We start from the raw sequence: 18,278 nt of genomic DNA, 5'->3' as shown, positions 1-18,278 counted from the left end.
GCTAGGCCCCAAGGGCCACTTGGCTTGCGGCCCCCGACAATACACGTGAAAACACCCCCCCCCCCCCCAACATCATCATTACCGTGCTACTGCTGTCAAACCACCCAATGGTTTCACATGCGTGGCAGCCCTCACACTGATTATGTCTTATCGGCGAAAGTGCCTCTCCTTTGAAAATGAGTAAAGAAAACACCGGACTGTCTAGCTGCTGGTGGTGTACCCAATTCTGCTTCTGGGTGGCGAGATAAAGGGCCTCCACTCGAGGGAGCTCTGTAAACACCCATACATGGATACCCAAAGAATATGAATTCCCGCAGTCACGAGAGCTTTAAGTCACCCAATGATACCCAAAGAAAATGAATTCCTGCAGTCACGAGAGCTTTAAGTCACCCATACAATGATACCCAAAGAATATGAATTCCTGCAGTCACGAGAGCTTTAAGTCACCCATACATGGATACCCAAAGAATATGAATTCCTGCAGTCACGAGAGCTTTAAGTCACCCATACATGGATACCCAAAGAATATGAATTCCCGCAGTCACGAGAGCTTTAAGTCACCCATACATGGATACCCAAAGAAAATGAATTCCTGCAGTCACGAGAGCTTTAAGTCACCCATACATGGATACCCAAAGAAAATGAATTCCTGCAGTCACGAGAGCTTTAAGTCACCCATACATGGATACCCAAAGAATATGAATTCCTGCAGTCACGAGAGCTTTAAGTCACCCATACATGGATACCCAAAGAATATGAATTCCCGCAGTCACGAGAGCTTTAAGTCACCCATACATGGATACCCAAAGAAAATGAATTCCTGCAGTCGCGAAAGCTTTAAGTCACCCATACATGGATACCCAAAGAATATGAATTCCTGCAGTCACGAGCTTTAAGTCACCCATACATGGATACCCAAAGAATATGAATTCCTGCAGTCACGAGCTTTAAGTCACCCATACATGGATACCCAAAGAATATGAATTCCTGCAGTCACGAAAGCTTTAAGTCACCCATACATGGATACCCAAAGAATATGAATTCCTGCAGTCACGAGAACTTTAAGTCACCCATACATGGATACCCAAAGAATATGAATTCCTGCAGTCACGAAAGCTTTAAGTCACCCATACATGGAATTGGCCAAACATCATCACAGAGGACCAGAGTTTGAAAATTGTTGGCGTGAGATTTCGCTTGCCTTCCCTCTTGTCGGTGGTTTCCCGTGCCTCTATGCTTCTAACTATACGAGCAGTCCTTCACTTACGAACCCAACTCGTTCCTAATACCCGTTCGCGAGTCGTAACAGTAATCTGATTTAAATACCCAGACACACAAACACTCCCACCCAGCACGAGGCTGACTCATTACATCTCGCGGAGCTGAAAAAGATGTTGCCGCGGTTCAATTTGCAAGTGAGAGTTCGAGTTTTAAGTCAGTGTTAAAAAAACACACATTTCATGGAAGCTGGTTCGTAAGTGCGGGTATTCGTGTCGGGTGTTCGTAAGTCGGGTATTCGTAAATCGAGGACTGCCTTACGCGAGTTACAAATTCTTCAATTTGCATGAAATATGCCACCTAACTTACTTGCATTCACTACATCACCCGATGCGGCCATAACATTGTTACACAGAGTGGCTTACTGCACTCTTAGAGCAAAGCAACTGGTAATGTCACAACTCGAAACTCTGTTGTTGCCGTCAACTTTAATGTGGAGTTTATTTTGCATTTACAGTAGCACTTGATGTTCAAGTACATTATTAAGGATGTAAAGCGCACATTAAGAATGCATAACATTTATACAACACAGAACTGAAAAGGCCCAGTAGAGGCATCGTGTGATAGGCATGGACCCTGGTACAACGAATAAAATGGGGGGGGGGGGGCTGGAAGCGATCAATTGGGAGCCCTGGAGGAAGGAATGAAATGGGGGGGGGGGCCCTGGAGGAAGGAATGAAATGAGGGCCTGGAGGAAGGAATGGAATGGGGGGCCTCACCCACCCTATTCATTTGTCCTCCCCTCGTCGTAGCCCAGCGCCTGCCCCCCCCCCCAAAAAAAAAAACCTGGGCCTTCCTACAGTTGCCTTTCCTGTGCACTCAACAGCTATACCACTATAGACACCACCTACGCACCACAATGTTCCCCCCAGAAACGATTAATCCGTATGTGTAACTCTTAGCAAACATTGCGATATTTCATTTTAAAGAGTGATTAAAGGATACCAGCTGATGGTTATAATTATTGGCAACTGTTTACTATACAGGACAATGTCACTCCCATTTCGTTGGGGACAATGGGCGGTGATGCGAAATGGTTACGTGTGAACACCTGTAGTCATGAGTTACACCACTGTGCACCAATACTGCACTTGGTGTACGTGGTTACTTGGCTTAGATATGCGCCAGTCGAATATGCAACGTGCACCCATATAGAGCAGCTGTCCCCTTCATAGTCACCTGTTTAGGATCAGCCTTTCAAACCACCGTGCATTTAGTAGGTGCTACGGAAAGATGCTCCTTCAAACGAGGAAGATTAGTCATTCCCGGAGAGTTGAGTTTTAATTCCAGGATCTAGATTTATACAACGCCTTAACCAAGGCGCTTTACAGCAATTATACAATTGTACATAGGATGATTTGAAATTAAGATGTAGGTTAAGTGATGTAGTTTTGATGACAGGCAAAACAAGAGTGATTGATAGGGAGGGGTTGGGATAGGCCTGGTCTTAGCTGGGGGTGGGGAGCGACAGAATGTTGGGGGACTGAAAAGTAATGAGGCATCATTGCGTTGTGAAGACAACACTTCTCCCACCAATGCACACGAGGCCCTGACTGCCCAATGCAGCATAGGAGGCGGCATGTCTCTGCTTGAACCGTATCAGGACACACTTCATTACTTCTCAAATTGGAACCGTTGCCCAAGCGCTTCTAATCTGGAGGGCCAAACAGATGGAGACCACTCGGAGCCAAACATTCTTGAACCTCGCTTCACTGCCACTATGCAATGCTCCAAGGATTTAAAAAAACTTTGCCGAGGCTTTTTTTTATAAACATGGAACTTTGGACCAACGTTGCCCAACGTTTTATGTTTACCAACCGGTTGGTGAACACAGGCCCAAAGAACCAAGCGGCCAGCTTGGTTCTTTAAAAGTTGTAGATAATTAACCCATTAATTGAAATGAAGGTTGTGAGAACTTCGGAAAATAGGCGGTTGGAGGGATTTACAAAGTGGAGCAGCGCGAGGGGAGAAGCAGAGTAGTGTTGTGACCGACAGTGAGGTTGTTGAACAAAGTACGAATGAGACAACCGGGAATGAATCGTACCATCCGTGGCTTATGGCTTAAACGTGCACGGCTGCGTCACTAAGCGCAAAACTGTTCTAGAAGCCCGTCTCCACGCAACATTGGCCCCCAAACACCTGTCACGAGTCCTTGCGTTTCAACTATTTATTTAGGCCTGAAACAATATCTACAGGAGATGCGAATTATGTTTGCAGACCTGTTGTAGTGCAGAGTAATAAATGCATGCTTAAATTTGGACTTCAGTGTCTGCCAGCGAGACATGGAAAAGTCATGCATATTTCAGAGATGCTTATACAAATCGTATTGTATCATTGTTTTGTGGCGTGGAGCAGTGGCATGGTTAGAGCATTGCGCTATGAACCCGGCTCCCCGAGTTTGAATCCCGGGCCACGGCTAACATTGGCAGTGGGCATCGAACTGTTCCTGGGCGTGCCCTTCACAAACCCGCACTGACCAGCGTGGCGAGGTATGGTCAAAGAACACGATGACCAACACGGCATTGGAAGGCCTTCATCCAGTGGTGGGTTGACGAAAGGGCTTTGCACTATTACGGTATTATTGCATTGCTTCGTTACCAAAAGAGGGGCGTCAAATCATTTCAACTCGTACGTTTGTACTTAAAAATCTCGGTGTGTACATTGCCAACATGATTACAGTTACACAACTTGCGTATAATACAGCGCAAATTATATTCCTTGAAAAAAAATGCCGAAAGGTGACGCAACGTGCACAAACATCTGTCGATAAAATGTGACACGAGCTGGTTGGGTGGGAGCCACCTGCATCATCAGCTAGGAAATGGCCGAATGGCACTGTGAAAAATGTCTGTTTCATTTTTTTTGCTGGGGCCACATCAGTTTTCCGCTTGCAGCATCTCCTCTATCTCGTCCTCCCAAGATCCCTTGTCTTCATCCTCCTCGATGTTGTAGTCCTGAATCTCCTGCTGAATCTTCTCCTCCCACTCGGCATCTGCAAAAGTAGGAACGTGGAACGTTAAATTGGAGGTCAAGCGATGTTGAACCTCAGTTGGCCTGTAAGTGCCAGATCACGTTTTCCAGATAAGCTGTTTCACGTGCAAAAAAAACCATACAATTAAATGATCGTTATAATCCCTAGGAAGACTTGACGAAACACAACTATCCAAAGCAAAATGGAAAATCTGGAAAGGTTAACTGCACGAGGAACAATGCGAGCTGTTATACGCCTTCACACAACCCTGTTAATACATTCCAACATTAAAACTGGAGCTGGGCATTTTGAACAATTTCAACGCCTTGCGTGACATCGATATTCAAATGACGCTAATCATTATCATCCACTCAGCCAATGCCAGCATCGCTCTTCTATCACAGCAGCGGTCAGGATCGGCTTAGGTCATCAGCGTCGTTAACGCCGAACAGCTGAACGACCCGATGCTCCACAAGACAAAAGATCCCCCTGTATAGCCTGAACAGACTATCGGGGCAAGTGCTGTTACCAAGCACCTATGAGAGCCGGTACAGCACACGAGGGGGTGGGTGGCCAGTACCACGCCCGGCAGACCTTCGTCTCCCCAGCGGCGATGTTTACACACTGCCACTGGGGAGACAGTACTAGTGCTGAGCGAAATAAGTAACCATATGAGACAACACCGACGTCCTTCATGGACGTTCTATACGTACGGCCACGATGCTGGTACCAACGTACGGTCGCTTACATCCGTACAGCACCAATCCAGACTCACGATTAGAGCACTTCCGTCATTTACACCTCGTGCTCATATAATCGTTTTACCGACAGCGCCCGCGGTGTTGTAATTATGCTGAGGCTTCCCGTCATGCGTTGCCGGCTCCGCTGCCCCGGCACCACCTCCTGCTGTTCTCTGCGCCGCGTCTCCTCCTCCTCCGGTTGCCGCCGCCGCCGTGACCGCCGCCGCGCTGTCCGACTCCTTGCCCATGCCCAGCTCCCGCATGGCCTTCTGCAGCTCGTCGGCGCACAGACGCGTGCCGCCCGGGTCACTGAACGCCTCGCTGGCGAACTCCTCCGGGTTCGGGCTCATCGACATCTCCTCCTCCTCTCCCTTGCCGGGGCAAAGGAGAGGCGGCACGGGCACAGCAACCAACTGAGTATCTGAGAAAAACTCAACGCGTTCGTTAATAACGCTGCGCGGCAGGGTGGCGCAATTTACGTTAAATATTCGGGCACCTTTCTGGGTGAAGTTCGTTCGTTCACCCCCCCCCCCGTATTCTTCAGAGCGTGCGCGAGTGTGGTCGCAAACATACATTTGCCGTCTGTAAATCACCTTTTTTTGCGTATTATTACTCTTTTAGTAAATATTTTACCGTGTGTGGTGGGTTGTGAGAATCGTATTTTTGTTCAGATCACGGCACCATACCTCTGGTCCAGTCGCCTGTTTCGTTATCGACAGCGGTGGCGTCCTTGGTTTGGTGGAGTCTAAAACAGCAAATTAAAAATCAGTAATTGAGTCATTTAGACACAATAAATCAACTCTATGCATGCCTTAATGAGCTTGGCATAAGCGCTGTGGTCACGTCACCGCCACTTAGTGGCTAATGGCGGCTGTTTTTGTTTTATTCCGTGACACGGCCGAGCGGGTGTGCCTTTTGACGCTCTTTACAGAGGTTCGTGGTTTGAGCTCATTGGCCGCCCTGGTTCGCAGTGAGCCTCAAAGATACTTTGACATTATTTGAAAAAAGTGAATGCCATGTATGCCAGCATCATAATCCAAATTTGTATAATTTTCAAATTACTTGCGAATGACCTAAAGCAACATTGCCCATTACTGTGAAACTACTGCAGGCTATAGTCGTCTGTGAAACACAGCACCTTTGTTATAGCCTTGAGCTTGAAGAATGGCACCAACACTACAAATATTTACTGAAACAACTCAAAAAAGTTTTTGCTAATGCTCTGAACCAAACTGCAGAGGGAATGGCCAAGACTGGCTTTCTTTTGACAAACACTCGTGAAAGCAGTGGGGCCCTACCTGTGGAGTCGTGTGTCCACGCAGAGTCTCTGCTCTCTCCTGCCCGCATCTCCAGCTGCTCGCAAGCCGTGGGGGAAGACGACTGAGGTGAAGCGGCCAATGCTGTCAGCTGGGATGACTGCTTCACTAGCGACACGCGGTAAAAGTAGTTCCTCCAGAACCGGTCTTCTTTCACCCTGTGGGGAAGGGGTTGCACGCTTCCAATCAACGACCGCAACCACATCCAGAACTAACGAACCCAAATCGGTACTTGAGCGACTCATCCACACTGGCCGGTCGATTTAGAAGAGGTGGAAGTACCCACACTTTACCCCACCACACATTACCCCACATTACCCCACCACACTTTACTCCACCACACATTACCCCACCACATTTTACTCCACCACACTTTACCCCACTACACCCGACCTGCTTAGTGAATAACTGTGGTTCACCCTACTCTTTGGTTTTTTCGGTAAAGTCACATAGGTAAAATAAATGGAAACAACTAAATTAAATCACGACGTTTCGGAGGCAACACAAGCTTCCGTCTTCAGGTGGAAACCGTCACAGCATTTTTTTTTACTGCTGAGTGGACAGAGGAGGTCGTGAGGGGCGGGCAGAGATTTAAGAAACCTGCATCATTGTTTCTACTGCTGTGCCGGGAGAATGAACTTGCGACTTGTGGTTTGCAAGTCCACTGCTGATCCTTTCGCCACCGATCCTTTCGCCAGCAGTGCAATTGTATGGCACCTCCGTTACCTTTATCTCTCTCAAAACATTCCTGCCTCTTTGGCCTACACCAATCTACCAACGACCCAGAAATTAAGCCCTGGCACAGTGGCATACGTGGCACCTCTAGTGGACACCACGAGACCGCATGTGTGTGAATGCCGGTGGGGAGCGGTAGTGCAGTGGTTAGCGCGCTGAACTACGAACCTTGGCTACCCGAGTTCGATTGCCGCTCACGGCCACCAACACCAGTGGACCTCTCCTCGGTCGACTCAGCCTCAAATGAGTACCTGGTGCGGTGTGTAAACATCGCTACTGGGGAGACAAAGGCGGCCGGGCGTGGTGCTGGCCATCCACCCCCTCGTGTGCTGTGCCGGCCTTCATAGGTGTTTGCGAACAGCACTTGCCCCAACAGTCTGTTAAGGCTATACGGGGGATCTTTATCTTTTGGAACGCCAGTGCCGAAAGACCCTCACAGTTTTGGCACAAGGTCGAAGCGCATCTGCTTGAGCAGCTCGTCCTCCTCCAGCATCACTGTGGCGACGGGGAAGGTCTCGTCGAAGTCGAAGTGGAACTGCACACCGTCCGGCGGGTCTCGCAGGAAGTTCCGTCGCTCCTAATGAACACCACGCGATGTCAGCAAACACCGTTACCATCTTCATCACCATCATCTTCGTCATCATCGTCACTCGGTCACACACGCATACAGTTCAACCCTCCGCTCGTTCATTGTATGTGAAGAAAAACTCAACACATTGGTCAATAACACTGCACCGAAGCAGAATGAACCATTTCCGCATCAACGCAAGAAAAATGGGACTAAATATTTCATGGCAGAAAAAGAAAACTCCAGAACTTGGGCTCCGGACTTCCAGAAGCAAGCCTGCGTGATGATTGGTAACGCTGTCGAAGCAGGGGAGGAATTTTGCTAGCTCGGATCTGTACAGACCACTGATGGGACGATGTAGACCCGATGTCATGCGCCGGACGTTTTCGGGCAGTGGACCTTATTCAAATATCTCTGCTATGAATAAGGGCCATTGACTGAAACGTTACCTCTGAAATAATTTCCCCACCCTATGGCAGTGTTATTGACCACGTGTGGAGGTTTTGTTTTGAAGGGACTTCTCACCCAGGGAAGCAAGTAAACAATTGTTGCAAATACATTTTATACTGACATGAGCATTGAGGCGCTGCTCATCGAGTTTCAGCCCTGGGTCAGTGGTGGAAATTCCATATTCCTATGGTAGGGGTCGAGTTCATCCATGGGACAACCACCGTTGACTTCCCCGCAAAGCAGTGGCTCTTGGCTAGCCATGGAATGAGGCCGGTCACCGCATCGCGCCTTCAGATATGCTTCTGCGGCCATCTGGAACGCTCTTCCTTCCGATATTAGGAAGCCACTGGAGCTATGCACTTTTACATCTAGATTGAAAACACATTTCTTTAGAATTGCTTTTTGTGATTACTTTGTTGTATTTCCCCACACCTACGATTAGCACTGCTATATACGGTGCAAATAAAGTTCTACATACAAAGGAGTACTCATCTTATTGCATTTACTAAACCAGGATTTGAGCTCGCAACATTCCGATTGCGAGATGCTCGCTCTGTTGCTAAGCCACCTGGCCGAATAAAGTTTATACACGTGTTATTTTTGTTATTTAACACATATATATTCGGATCAATATTAATCTATGTATCCTTGCATCATATATAAAAAGGGATTAATTTAATGGAACTAAATCTCAGCCTGGTTGGCGACGCAGAGAATATATCTGCATCCGTGGCATCCTCATCCGCTCCTCCGATTAGCACGGTGGGCTATGTACAGTATAAAAAAAAGTTAAACATACATCCAGTATACATCTCACTATGGCTGTGGCTGCTCGTCACATGCCACCTTTTTTATTTTTTTTATTTTTTACCAGGTAAGGCCCACTGAGCTACATAGCTCTTTTTCAGAAGTGACCTGGCCACAAACGATAGCTCAACCAAGTAGCCTATCACATGGAAATGTACAGCAGCCAAATACTAGAAACGTGTGCTTCTAAAATGTGGAGGGAAAAACTTAATAACCACGGAGAAAAATTCGCGCGACCACAGAGAAAGAGGCACGCAAACACCAAATATACAGGAGGCGTCAGTGTCGTCTAACGGGTACTCGCTCGCAGTGGCGATGCCAAGGAACAGGTTGCATCTCACCGCGGAGAGGGCCAGGATCTGCTGCCGAACCGTGTCCTCGTCGTGACAGCCAACCCACGGGGGCACCGCCACATCTGTCACACACACGGCGTTCGCGGTGACGCAGGTTCATGGCAGTGCGGCGACACCGGGATATGGAAGCCTGCAGGTTTGCAGTTGCCTGGCCCATCTGCGTTGAACTCGCTTGTGTGTGGTGTGGTAAAGTGTGGGTATAACCATCTCGCACAATACATCTGGCCAATGTGTAAGAGTAGACTTAATACCCTCTTGGAGTTCACTAGCAGTGGTGTAAGGCAATTGCAACCCTGCGCCTTTACCTTTTTAAAAAAATCCCAACTGTATTCTTTACGTCAATTATACAAGAAATTCACTCAATCCTACAGTTTTACCCTTAACTTAAAATCCTTTGTTTATTATGAGGTGAGAGCCCATTGAGAATATCTCTTTTTCAACATCTGCCACAAACAATAACTTTCCAATTATATATTACAGAAGTAAAATACCGACATGAAATGGAGATGAAGTTGTAAAAAAAAATGAGTGTACATTTTAAATATGGAATAAAGTGTGATAACACTATTATCTGATTCATAATACATTTTTAGATTAGGCCACTTAATGTTCGATCCAAATTTGAGTCGTAGAATCCTCAACCACCGGACGTAGCCAAACAAATTAAATTGGTACGCAGTGCACAAGCGTCTAACAACACGACCAAGTGCTGTTTCAGCTCACCGGCCTGTTAAACGCGTGTACGCATGACAATTTAAGGTATAGGGTTTTACGACACAAATTTCGCTAGGTCATTCAGTAGCCTAACCCAAATATCAATTACGAATCATAGCATTGGCCGCAAAAACAATACGCTGCAAGTGAATACTCTTACCGGATCTCTTTTTAAGATTCTCCTGCTTAAATTTCTCTTGCTCCTTGTTGAATTCCCCAAGAATGCCCTAAAGCCAACGAATACACGAACAATGAGATTTAGGCTGGTTGCTATTGCTGAAGCGTTTTTTGTTCTCACGTCTCACAGCACTATGGGACCTTTTTTCCAGTATCAAGATGATGAAAACATCAGAATAGGCTTTACCCTTGCTGGCAATAAAACACAAAATATATAAATTTAGATTTAAAGCTTTCGTGACTGCAGGGATTCATATTCTTGGTTCTTTCGGTAAAGTCACGTAGAAGGGAAACAATAAAATAATAAAAATATAAAACAATAAAATATTATATTTTTATTATTTTATTGTTTCCCTTCTATGTGACTTTACCGAAAGAACCAAGAATACAAATATATACCTATTGCAAGGCATCAAAAGTCTGCATCATATGCAATGCATATATTACCACAGTATGTTTTTTGCATGTTTTGCCAAGTATGTGCGGTTAGTGCAGACATGATGCCTTGCAATAGGCATCTATTTGGTGTTTGAATACCTTAACACCTGTTTTATTGCCAGAATGGGTGGGGTATGGCCTATTAAAAAAAATCATCGTCTCACAGCACCGTTTATATATTTGTACAAAATAAGAAAAACTTTGATATATCCAATGCATTGGTAGGCCTCTGTGCCATTAACGGCTTTGGCCGTGGTGACGTCTCGATCATCATCTTAAAAAAAAAGAATACAGATTTCAAGCTGTATAGATTGTAAACACTATTTCCATGTTTAACTTCAGATAATTTCACACTTTAAGATGACTGTGATGAGAAATTACAGGTTACACTGTTAGCGCCATTTTAAATCCCGGAAGTAAAGCAAACGAATTTAATCTTGAACAGGTAATTAAATAAAACCCAGGGATGGATTATGTGTGATCACTCGCCCCTTGTTTTTTTTAAACTACGACACACTTAAGCCACGTGGCCCTCCAGCTACGGTTGCACTAAATGTACGGGAGTGACACCACAGCGATGTCACTAAAGCTGACCTGACTGACGTTGACATGATTATTAATCTGTTCTCATTGGAGGTGGCCAGGTGAATCAGACGGCTAAGCGGTGAGCAGCTTGCATTGCTCAGATCCTGGATTTTAATCCAGGCAGCTGCCTGTGATTAAGTCAGATTCTCAAAGCTTGCGAGTTGATTATATAATTTGGTTGAAGTCCAACTATGAGATTATAAAATATTAGTTTGTCATACGAGGCAGGAAAGGTGTTAAAGTGTTTCTCTCTATTGTGAGGACCAGGCCATTTGAAGCTATCTCAGATGTAGCAGGCTTTGTGATATCCTTCATAATAAAGGATTCGTGATATCCACCTGCATGGTCCACTCTCTAACATGGAGGCTTGCACTGCTCTGGGAAGAATCCGATTGGATTCTTTGTCCCATGACACGGCACCATTAACACAAATCGGTCAATTTATTTTAAAATAACCGTACGAAATAATATGAATAGATCCCTGTTTAGAGATTAGTTCATGACCACCACGTGTGTTCTATACGGACTGCAATGTTGGCCATACCTTGTCCAAAATCACGTCCAGCTTCCCCTCCTCCACCGTCTTTCGCAGCGTCTGTGCCGTCTCTAACACCGACTCGGACACCTTCTTGGTGGCAGAGACAGCCACATTGTAGAGGTAGTCTGTACAAAGCGGCGGAGGCAACATCATCATCGTCATCATCAGCCATGATAAATACACTGCTGGATGAAGGCCTGTATGTACGTACGTATGTTGAACCTCTTTGGCACCGTACGTGGCCAACCGTGCTAATTGGAGCTGCGGGGGAAGGACAACAAACTAAATCTAAAAAGCAGTTATAAAGAAATGGGTTTTCATTCTAAGGCCTCCCCAAGGCGTTGCCATCACTGCCGGTCCTGCATTGCGACAATCCATCTAGCATTTGCGCTTGAACCGAGTCCACTGCACCATATCCACAGTGGACATCCTCCCCGGCCAGTTCCCTCCTTTGGCTGCCACTCCATCGTTAGTCTCGACCAACTGCCACCACCTTTTCTAGCGACGTGCCCTACCCAAGGCCACGTACATTTCCGAAGTCAAAATAATATCTCTAACCTGCCTATGTTCTATAATCCTTGAGCTCCTCTTTCTGTCATTCATTATAATTCCCAGCATGTCTCCTGCATGTTTCTCTGCACACTTTTCAGCCCTTATTCCATTATCTTTGTCGACAACAGATTACTCGTAGAAAAGCCACTCCAATTGAAAGAGCCCATGAAAATGTAATCATTGGAAGAACTCAGCCTAACGATAACACTTAGCCTACACTGTAGACCCATTTGCAAATTTCTGTTTACATAAAATCATGTTGGATGTATGGCCAAATGCTGTCACGTCAAATAAGTATAACCACATCAATACTCCATGTCTAGTTCAGATAAATATAAAAGATAACTTTCACTAGAAGTCTAACTCTATGTTTTTCAATGCGCAAAAGCACGTTGAGCCAATGGAAAAGTGTGCCACGTGAAAGACTTTAACTGGCCATCCCACGCAGATGGTTGCTATTACATTCAGCAATCGTCAGCCAGTGTTGCTGGGTTTTAATCCAAGTGCTACCCCCTTACGAAATGAAACGTGATATGTTTAAGTACCGCATACTTTATTTCTCCTGATTACGAGATGGAATTTTACGTTGTGTAATTTTAACCAACATTTTTGGTACGATTTTGTGTGTGACCAGATTGTTTTAAACTTTATTAACAGGCATGGGGCCACACGTTTGGGGTGCATCTTAAATGCCCGGCACATCTTATCCAGAGAATATGGTAGCACTGCCAATGTAGTCCTGCCACCAGGCCAAGAGTCGTTTCCACATGACTATGTGGAGATATTTTACTAAGTAAGATTAGTAAGCATACTGTATTCAGAATTTTGGGTTGCCATTTTCATGAATGCCGTGGTATAGAATCCAAATATTACTATTGTTATTCCCTTGACTTCCTGATTTCAGGAGCTTAAGTATTTACAATTTCCCCAAAGATACAGGCTAATACTAACCCGGACCAAATTGTCTAAGGGAAATACACTAAAACACACATGGACCCATTCTACCTCTGTGGCCTCTGTATGCTGTGAAGAGCCATTGCCAGAACCTTCGCCCTACTATATGTTATCATCAGTTTTGAGGCGGTGTTATTCACGATTGTGGAGTTTATTTTGTAAAAAAAAAGGATACGGCCAATGCATTTGATGCCATTGCTTTCTTCCTTCTGCCAGATCCCAAAGGTGTTACAGGCGACACCTGATTCAATGGCATCAAGTTGCTGGCTGCGAGTGTGTCGCCTTATGCATAATACAACATGACAATCAATCATTCATAAACAGGATTTATCACTGTCACCGTGAGGAAGGGCAGATCCCCACGTTCTGGCCAAGAGGCCTTCTGGATATATTTAAGCTCGGAGAGAGACTTAGAAATTAACATAGGTTGGGAGTTTCAGCGGTCCGTGATGATGCGCACAGTCCTGTAAAAAAGTTACTTATATGAAGGTTAATACCAAATCTTTCAACCAAACATTCGCAACCACGGGGCTAGGAGGGACAAATCAAGACGATACAAAACTAATGTCTCATGTTACATATCTAAAGATAGTCCCTATTATGAGACCCTCTCCAATATGTATCAAAAACGACGAACCCTCACTATCAGGTTTAAAGTCACATTCTGTCTCAATAAGTTTAGCTAATAAACAAAGTTTTTTTTTTGGGGGGGGGGGGGGGGGGCTGGATAGGTGCTATAGGCTGCTGTGGGGCTGTGGGTGACCAGCAGAGGGAAGCGGTGAAGCCAAAATCGATCGTTGTACCGTACCGCTCCATTGCACCCTTGGCTTCACCAAACCAGCACTGGACCAGCGTGGTGAAGTATGGTCACAATAGCCACGGCAACTACTGTATGAGGGGAGGCCCCGACTCATCCAAAGCAGTTGGGTTGACGAAGTAGCCGTACTTGTACAACACACATATACTGTATACACAGATACTGTATACAGTATACACACTATACTGTACGCACACATATACTGTATACACATATACTGCATACAGTATACACACTATACTGTACGCACACATATACTGCACATAATATACAGTATATACATATACTGTACACAGCACGCCCATACTGTATACAGTATACACATTGACGGCACACACCCATACTGTATACAGTATACACATTTACAGTATACACCCATACTGTACCCAGTATACACGTATACTGTATACACATATACTGTATACACGTATACTGTACACAGTATACACATATACTGTATACAGTATACACACAAGCGTGTGAAGCAACCTTGACGTGCTGACGTGAATACCGCCACGTCTGTGTGTGTGACCACGTCTGTGTGTGTGATCACGTCTGTGTGTGTGACGTCTGTGTGTGTGTGACGTCTGTGTGTGTGTGACCACGTCTGTGTGTGTGACGTCTGTGTGTGTGACCACGTCTGTGTGTGTGATCACGTCTGTGTGTGTGACGTCTGTGTGTGTGTGTGACCACGTCTGTGTGTGACGTCTGTGTGTGTGTGACCACGTCTGTGTGTGTGTGAGCACGTCTGTGTGTGTGTGACCACGTCTGTGTGTGTGACGTCTGTGTGTGTGTGACCACGTCTGTGTGTGTGTGTGTGACCACGTCTGTGTGTGTGTGACCACGTCTCTGTGTGTGTGTGACCACGTCTGTGTGTGTGTGACCACGTCTGTGTGTGTGTGACCACGTCTGTGTGTGTGTGACCACGTCTGTGTGTGTGACGTCTGTGTGTGTGTGACCACGTCTGTGTGTGTGTGTGTGACCACGTCTGTGTGTGTGTGACCACGTCTCTGTGTGTGTGTGACCACGTCTGTGTGTGTGTGACCACGTCTGTGTGTGTGTGACCACGTCTGTGTGTGTGTGACCACGTCTGTGTGTGTGTGACCACGTCTCTGTGTGTGTGTGACCACGTCTGTGTGTGTGACCACGTCTGTGTGTGTGTGTGACCACGTCTGTGTGTGTGTGACCACGTCTGTGTGTGTGTGACCACGTCTGTGTGTGTGTGTGTGACCACGTCTGTGTGTGTGTGTGACCACGTCTGTGTGTGTGTGTGACCACGTCTGTGTGTGTGTGACCACGTCTGTGTGTGTGTGACCACGTCTGTGTGTGACCACGTCTGTGTGTGTGTGTGACCACGTCTGTGTGTGTGTGTGACCACGTCTGTGTGTGTGTGACCACGTCTGTGTGTGTGACGTCTGTGTGTGTGTGACCACATCTGTGTGTGTGACCACGTCTGTGTGTGTGTGTGACCACGTCTGTGTGTGTGACCACGTCTGTGTGTGTGTGACCACGTCTGTATGTGGGTGTGTGACCACGTCTGTGTGTGACCACGTCTGAGTGTGTGTGTGTGACCACGTCTGTGTGTGTGTGTGACCACGTCTGTGTGTGTGTGACCACGTCTGTGTGTGTGTGACCACGTCTCTGTGTGTGTGTGTGTGACCACGTCTGTGTGTGTGTGACCACGTCTGTGTGTGTGTGACCACGTCTCTGTGTGTGTGTGACCACGTCTGTGTGTGTGTGACCACGTCTGTGTGTGTGTGACCACGTCTGTGTGTGTGTGACCACGTCTGTGTGTGTGACCACGTCTGTGTGTGTGACCACGTCTGTGTGTGTGTGTGTGACCACGTCTGTGTGTGTGTGTGACCACGTCTGTGTGTGTGTGTGACCACGTCTGTGTGTGTGTGACCACGTCTGTGTGTGACCACGTCTGTGTGTGACCACGTCTGTGTGTGTGTGACCACGTCTGTGTGTGTGTGACCACGTCTGTGTGTGTGTGTGTGACCACGTCTGTGTGTGTGACCACGTCTGTGTGTGTGTGACCACGTCTCTGTGTGTGTGTGTGACCACGTCTGTGTGTGTGTGACCACGTCTCTGTGTGTGTGTGACCACGTCTGTGTGTGTGTGACCACGTCTGTGTGTGTGTGACCACGTCTGTGTGTGTGTGACCACGTCTGTGTGTGTGTGACCACGTCTGTGTGTGTGTGACCACGTCTGTGTGTGTGTGTGACCACGTCTCTGTGTGTGTGTGACCACGTCTCTGTGTGTGTGTGACCACGTCTGTGTGTGTGTGACCACGTCTGTGTGTGTGACCACGTCTGTGTGTGTGTCTACGGTGTCTTTTCCTCATCGTCAGTACACAAACGGATGGGTTGGAACCCAGGTTACAGGGGTCGACGGCAGTCGATAACCACTCACTGCCAAACACGCCAGCCTGTCCCGTCACATCCAGATCCTCATAATCGTTCTCCTGCTGCTGCTGCTCCTCCTGCTGCTGCCGCCGTTCCTGCTGCTCTTGACGACCATCTTCCTGCCTCTTCTCCTCCCCCGTCGTCTCCTCGTCGTCCTCCCGCCTCTCCCGCTGCCCGTCTTGGCTGTGCCCGCCGCCGAACCAGCTGCCCAGGGACTTGAACATGACTCGCTCCTTCTTCTTTGTTGTAATCTCACCCCGGGGGAGGAAGGGAGTGGGTCTCGCTCTCTATCTCTCGGGATTCTCACACGAGTTCAACGCAAATGTCCTCTGGGAAACAACTTCTCCCACCTTGCCCGCGTTATTGCTCTTGCAAATCTCCGTCGTGTTTACCACCACCACCACACACACACGGACTAAATCGTCGATGTGTGAGAAGAAGTCGTTCCGGTTTGTTTAGCGTCACGAGCTGCTTGTGGAAACGCAACTCGCCCCTGGGGCGGACTGCGCCTCGACGTTGACGGCGGTGCCCTCCGGGCTCCGTCGCCCGTGAGCGCCTCGACACCGCCGCCTGGCGAGCCACTGCGGGGACTTGCCGCGTGTGGGGCTGTCCGTTTGTGACGTCACGCAAATAGGGGCGGGGCGGGGCGGGGTGGGTGGGGGGGGTCAGATATTTGTGACGATACTCTTTAGTTCTATTCGGTAAAGTCACGTAGGTGTAAAAAAATATATAAAACAACAAAAATCACGACGTTTCGGCCACGACACAAGTGGCCTTCATCAGGTGAAGGGACCGAACTGTCAGCGCTGTCCTCTAGACAGTCTGGTCCTTTCACCTGATGAAGGCCACTTGTGTTGTGGCCGAAACGTCGTGATTTTTGTTGTTTTATATTTTTTTTACCTACGTGACTTTACCGGATAGAACCAAAGAGTATGGATCCTTGCAGTCACGAAAGCTTCAAATCTAGAATTTGTGACGATGCGTGACGAGGGGAAGGGGTTTGAGAAATGTGACGTCACATAAAAATGCTGCAACTTTAAATAATTATAGACGACACGTTCTACTTAATTAAATAGACTGTTTAAATAAATGTTTTTTTCCTGCAACTTCAGAGTGCAGCGCCACATTAAACACCCACTACAATGACAATAGTTTAAAGCGATTTGAAGCATGTTTTATATATTTTTGGGGGGGGGGTAGAGCTTTGTGACGTCATATTTGAGGGGGTGGGTCTGACTTTTTGTGACGCCGTGTGAGGAAGTGGGGGGGGGGCAAAAATCGTCCAAAATCGCGTGACGTCATTTATGGACGGCCCCTAAAGGCGCAGCACCGCAATCGCTTTGCTCCACGCCACCGCTAGCGGATGGGTAACAAACCCAGCCTGGGGCTGTGTTGTTTGTTTTTGCTGCCTTCCGCTCACGGACAACACCGGAAACGATTATTCGAACCGATCCTGTGACTCCCCTAGGTCGACTCAGCCTGAAATGCGTACCTGGTGCGGTGTGTAAACATCGCCACTGACTGGGGAGACAAAGGCGGTCGGGCGTGGTGATGGCCACCCACCCCCCTCGTGTGCCGTGCCGGCCTTCGTAGGTGCTCGCCAACAGCACTTGCCCCTACAGTCTGTTACAGGCTACACGGGGGATCTTTGTCTGTGCGTGACTCGCTACTGCCATCTAGAGCACCAGGGCCCTGAATTTGCGGATGAAGGTGAAGCACTGCAATTGCTTTGCTCCTGGCCACTGCTAGCGGATGGGTTCCAAACCAGTCTGTTGTTGTTGTTCTTTTTGCTGCCTTCTCCAAGCTTGATCAGGGTGCCACGGTGGCTAGGAGATGTTAACTACCTCGCTTGGTATGCAGGAGGTCGTGGGTTTGAT

The 18,278-nt window shown here is 47.3% G+C and overlaps 1 protein-coding gene across 3 annotated transcripts; it reads right to left on the bottom strand.

Moving 5' to 3' along the window:
• Nucleotides 1-1,691: 1,691 nt before the first annotated feature.
• On the bottom strand, nt 1,692-16,909 carry SYAP1 (synapse associated protein 1). 3 transcript variants are annotated; one of them, XM_032972587.2, is made up of 9 exons: nt 16,409-16,909; nt 11,677-11,795; nt 10,093-10,159; nt 9,207-9,280; nt 7,478-7,617; nt 6,288-6,463; nt 5,676-5,734; nt 5,075-5,258; nt 1,692-4,270 (listed from the first exon to the last, which is right to left on the bottom strand). In XM_032972587.2, the coding sequence occupies exons 1-9, from the start codon at nt 16,623-16,625 to the stop codon at nt 4,155-4,157; spliced, it is 1,152 nt and encodes a 383-aa protein (XP_032828478.1). In that variant the 5' UTR covers nt 16,626-16,909; the 3' UTR covers nt 1,692-4,154. The 3 variants fall into 3 exon arrangements, with proteins under 3 accessions (XP_032828478.1, XP_032828476.1, XP_075930788.1); XM_032972585.2 differs by having other exon boundaries at nt 5,075-5,360; nt 16,409-16,907; XM_076074673.1 differs by having other exon boundaries at nt 1,692-4,271; nt 5,115-5,360; nt 16,409-16,906.
• Between the last annotated feature and the right edge of the window lie 1,369 nt (nt 16,910-18,278).

This window comes from Petromyzon marinus, chromosome 49 (genome assembly GCF_048934315.1).
Source record: "Petromyzon marinus isolate PM22_M1 ecotype Great Lakes invasive population chromosome 49, UKy_Petmar_22M1.pri1.0, whole genome shotgun sequence".
Taxonomy (NCBI): domain Eukaryota; kingdom Metazoa; phylum Chordata; class Hyperoartia; order Petromyzontiformes; family Petromyzontidae; genus Petromyzon; species Petromyzon marinus.
This window is presented reverse-complemented; position numbering and strand designations above follow the sequence as displayed.

Bases quoted from the DNA above. Each gene is read 5' to 3' on its own strand.
- SYAP1 (XM_032972585.2), bottom strand. From the start codon at position 16,625: ATGTTCAAGTCCCTGGGCAGCTGGTTCGGCGGCGGGCACAGCCAAGAC. The intron at 7,618-9,206 runs GTGAGATGCAAC...GGTGTTCATTAG, and splicing joins AGATCCTGGCCCTCTCCGCG to GAGCGACGGAACTTCCTGCG. The intron at 4,271-5,074 runs GTAAAACGATTA...CTACTTTTGCAG, and splicing joins CAACACCGCGGGCGCTGTCG to ATGCCGAGTGGGAGGAGAAG.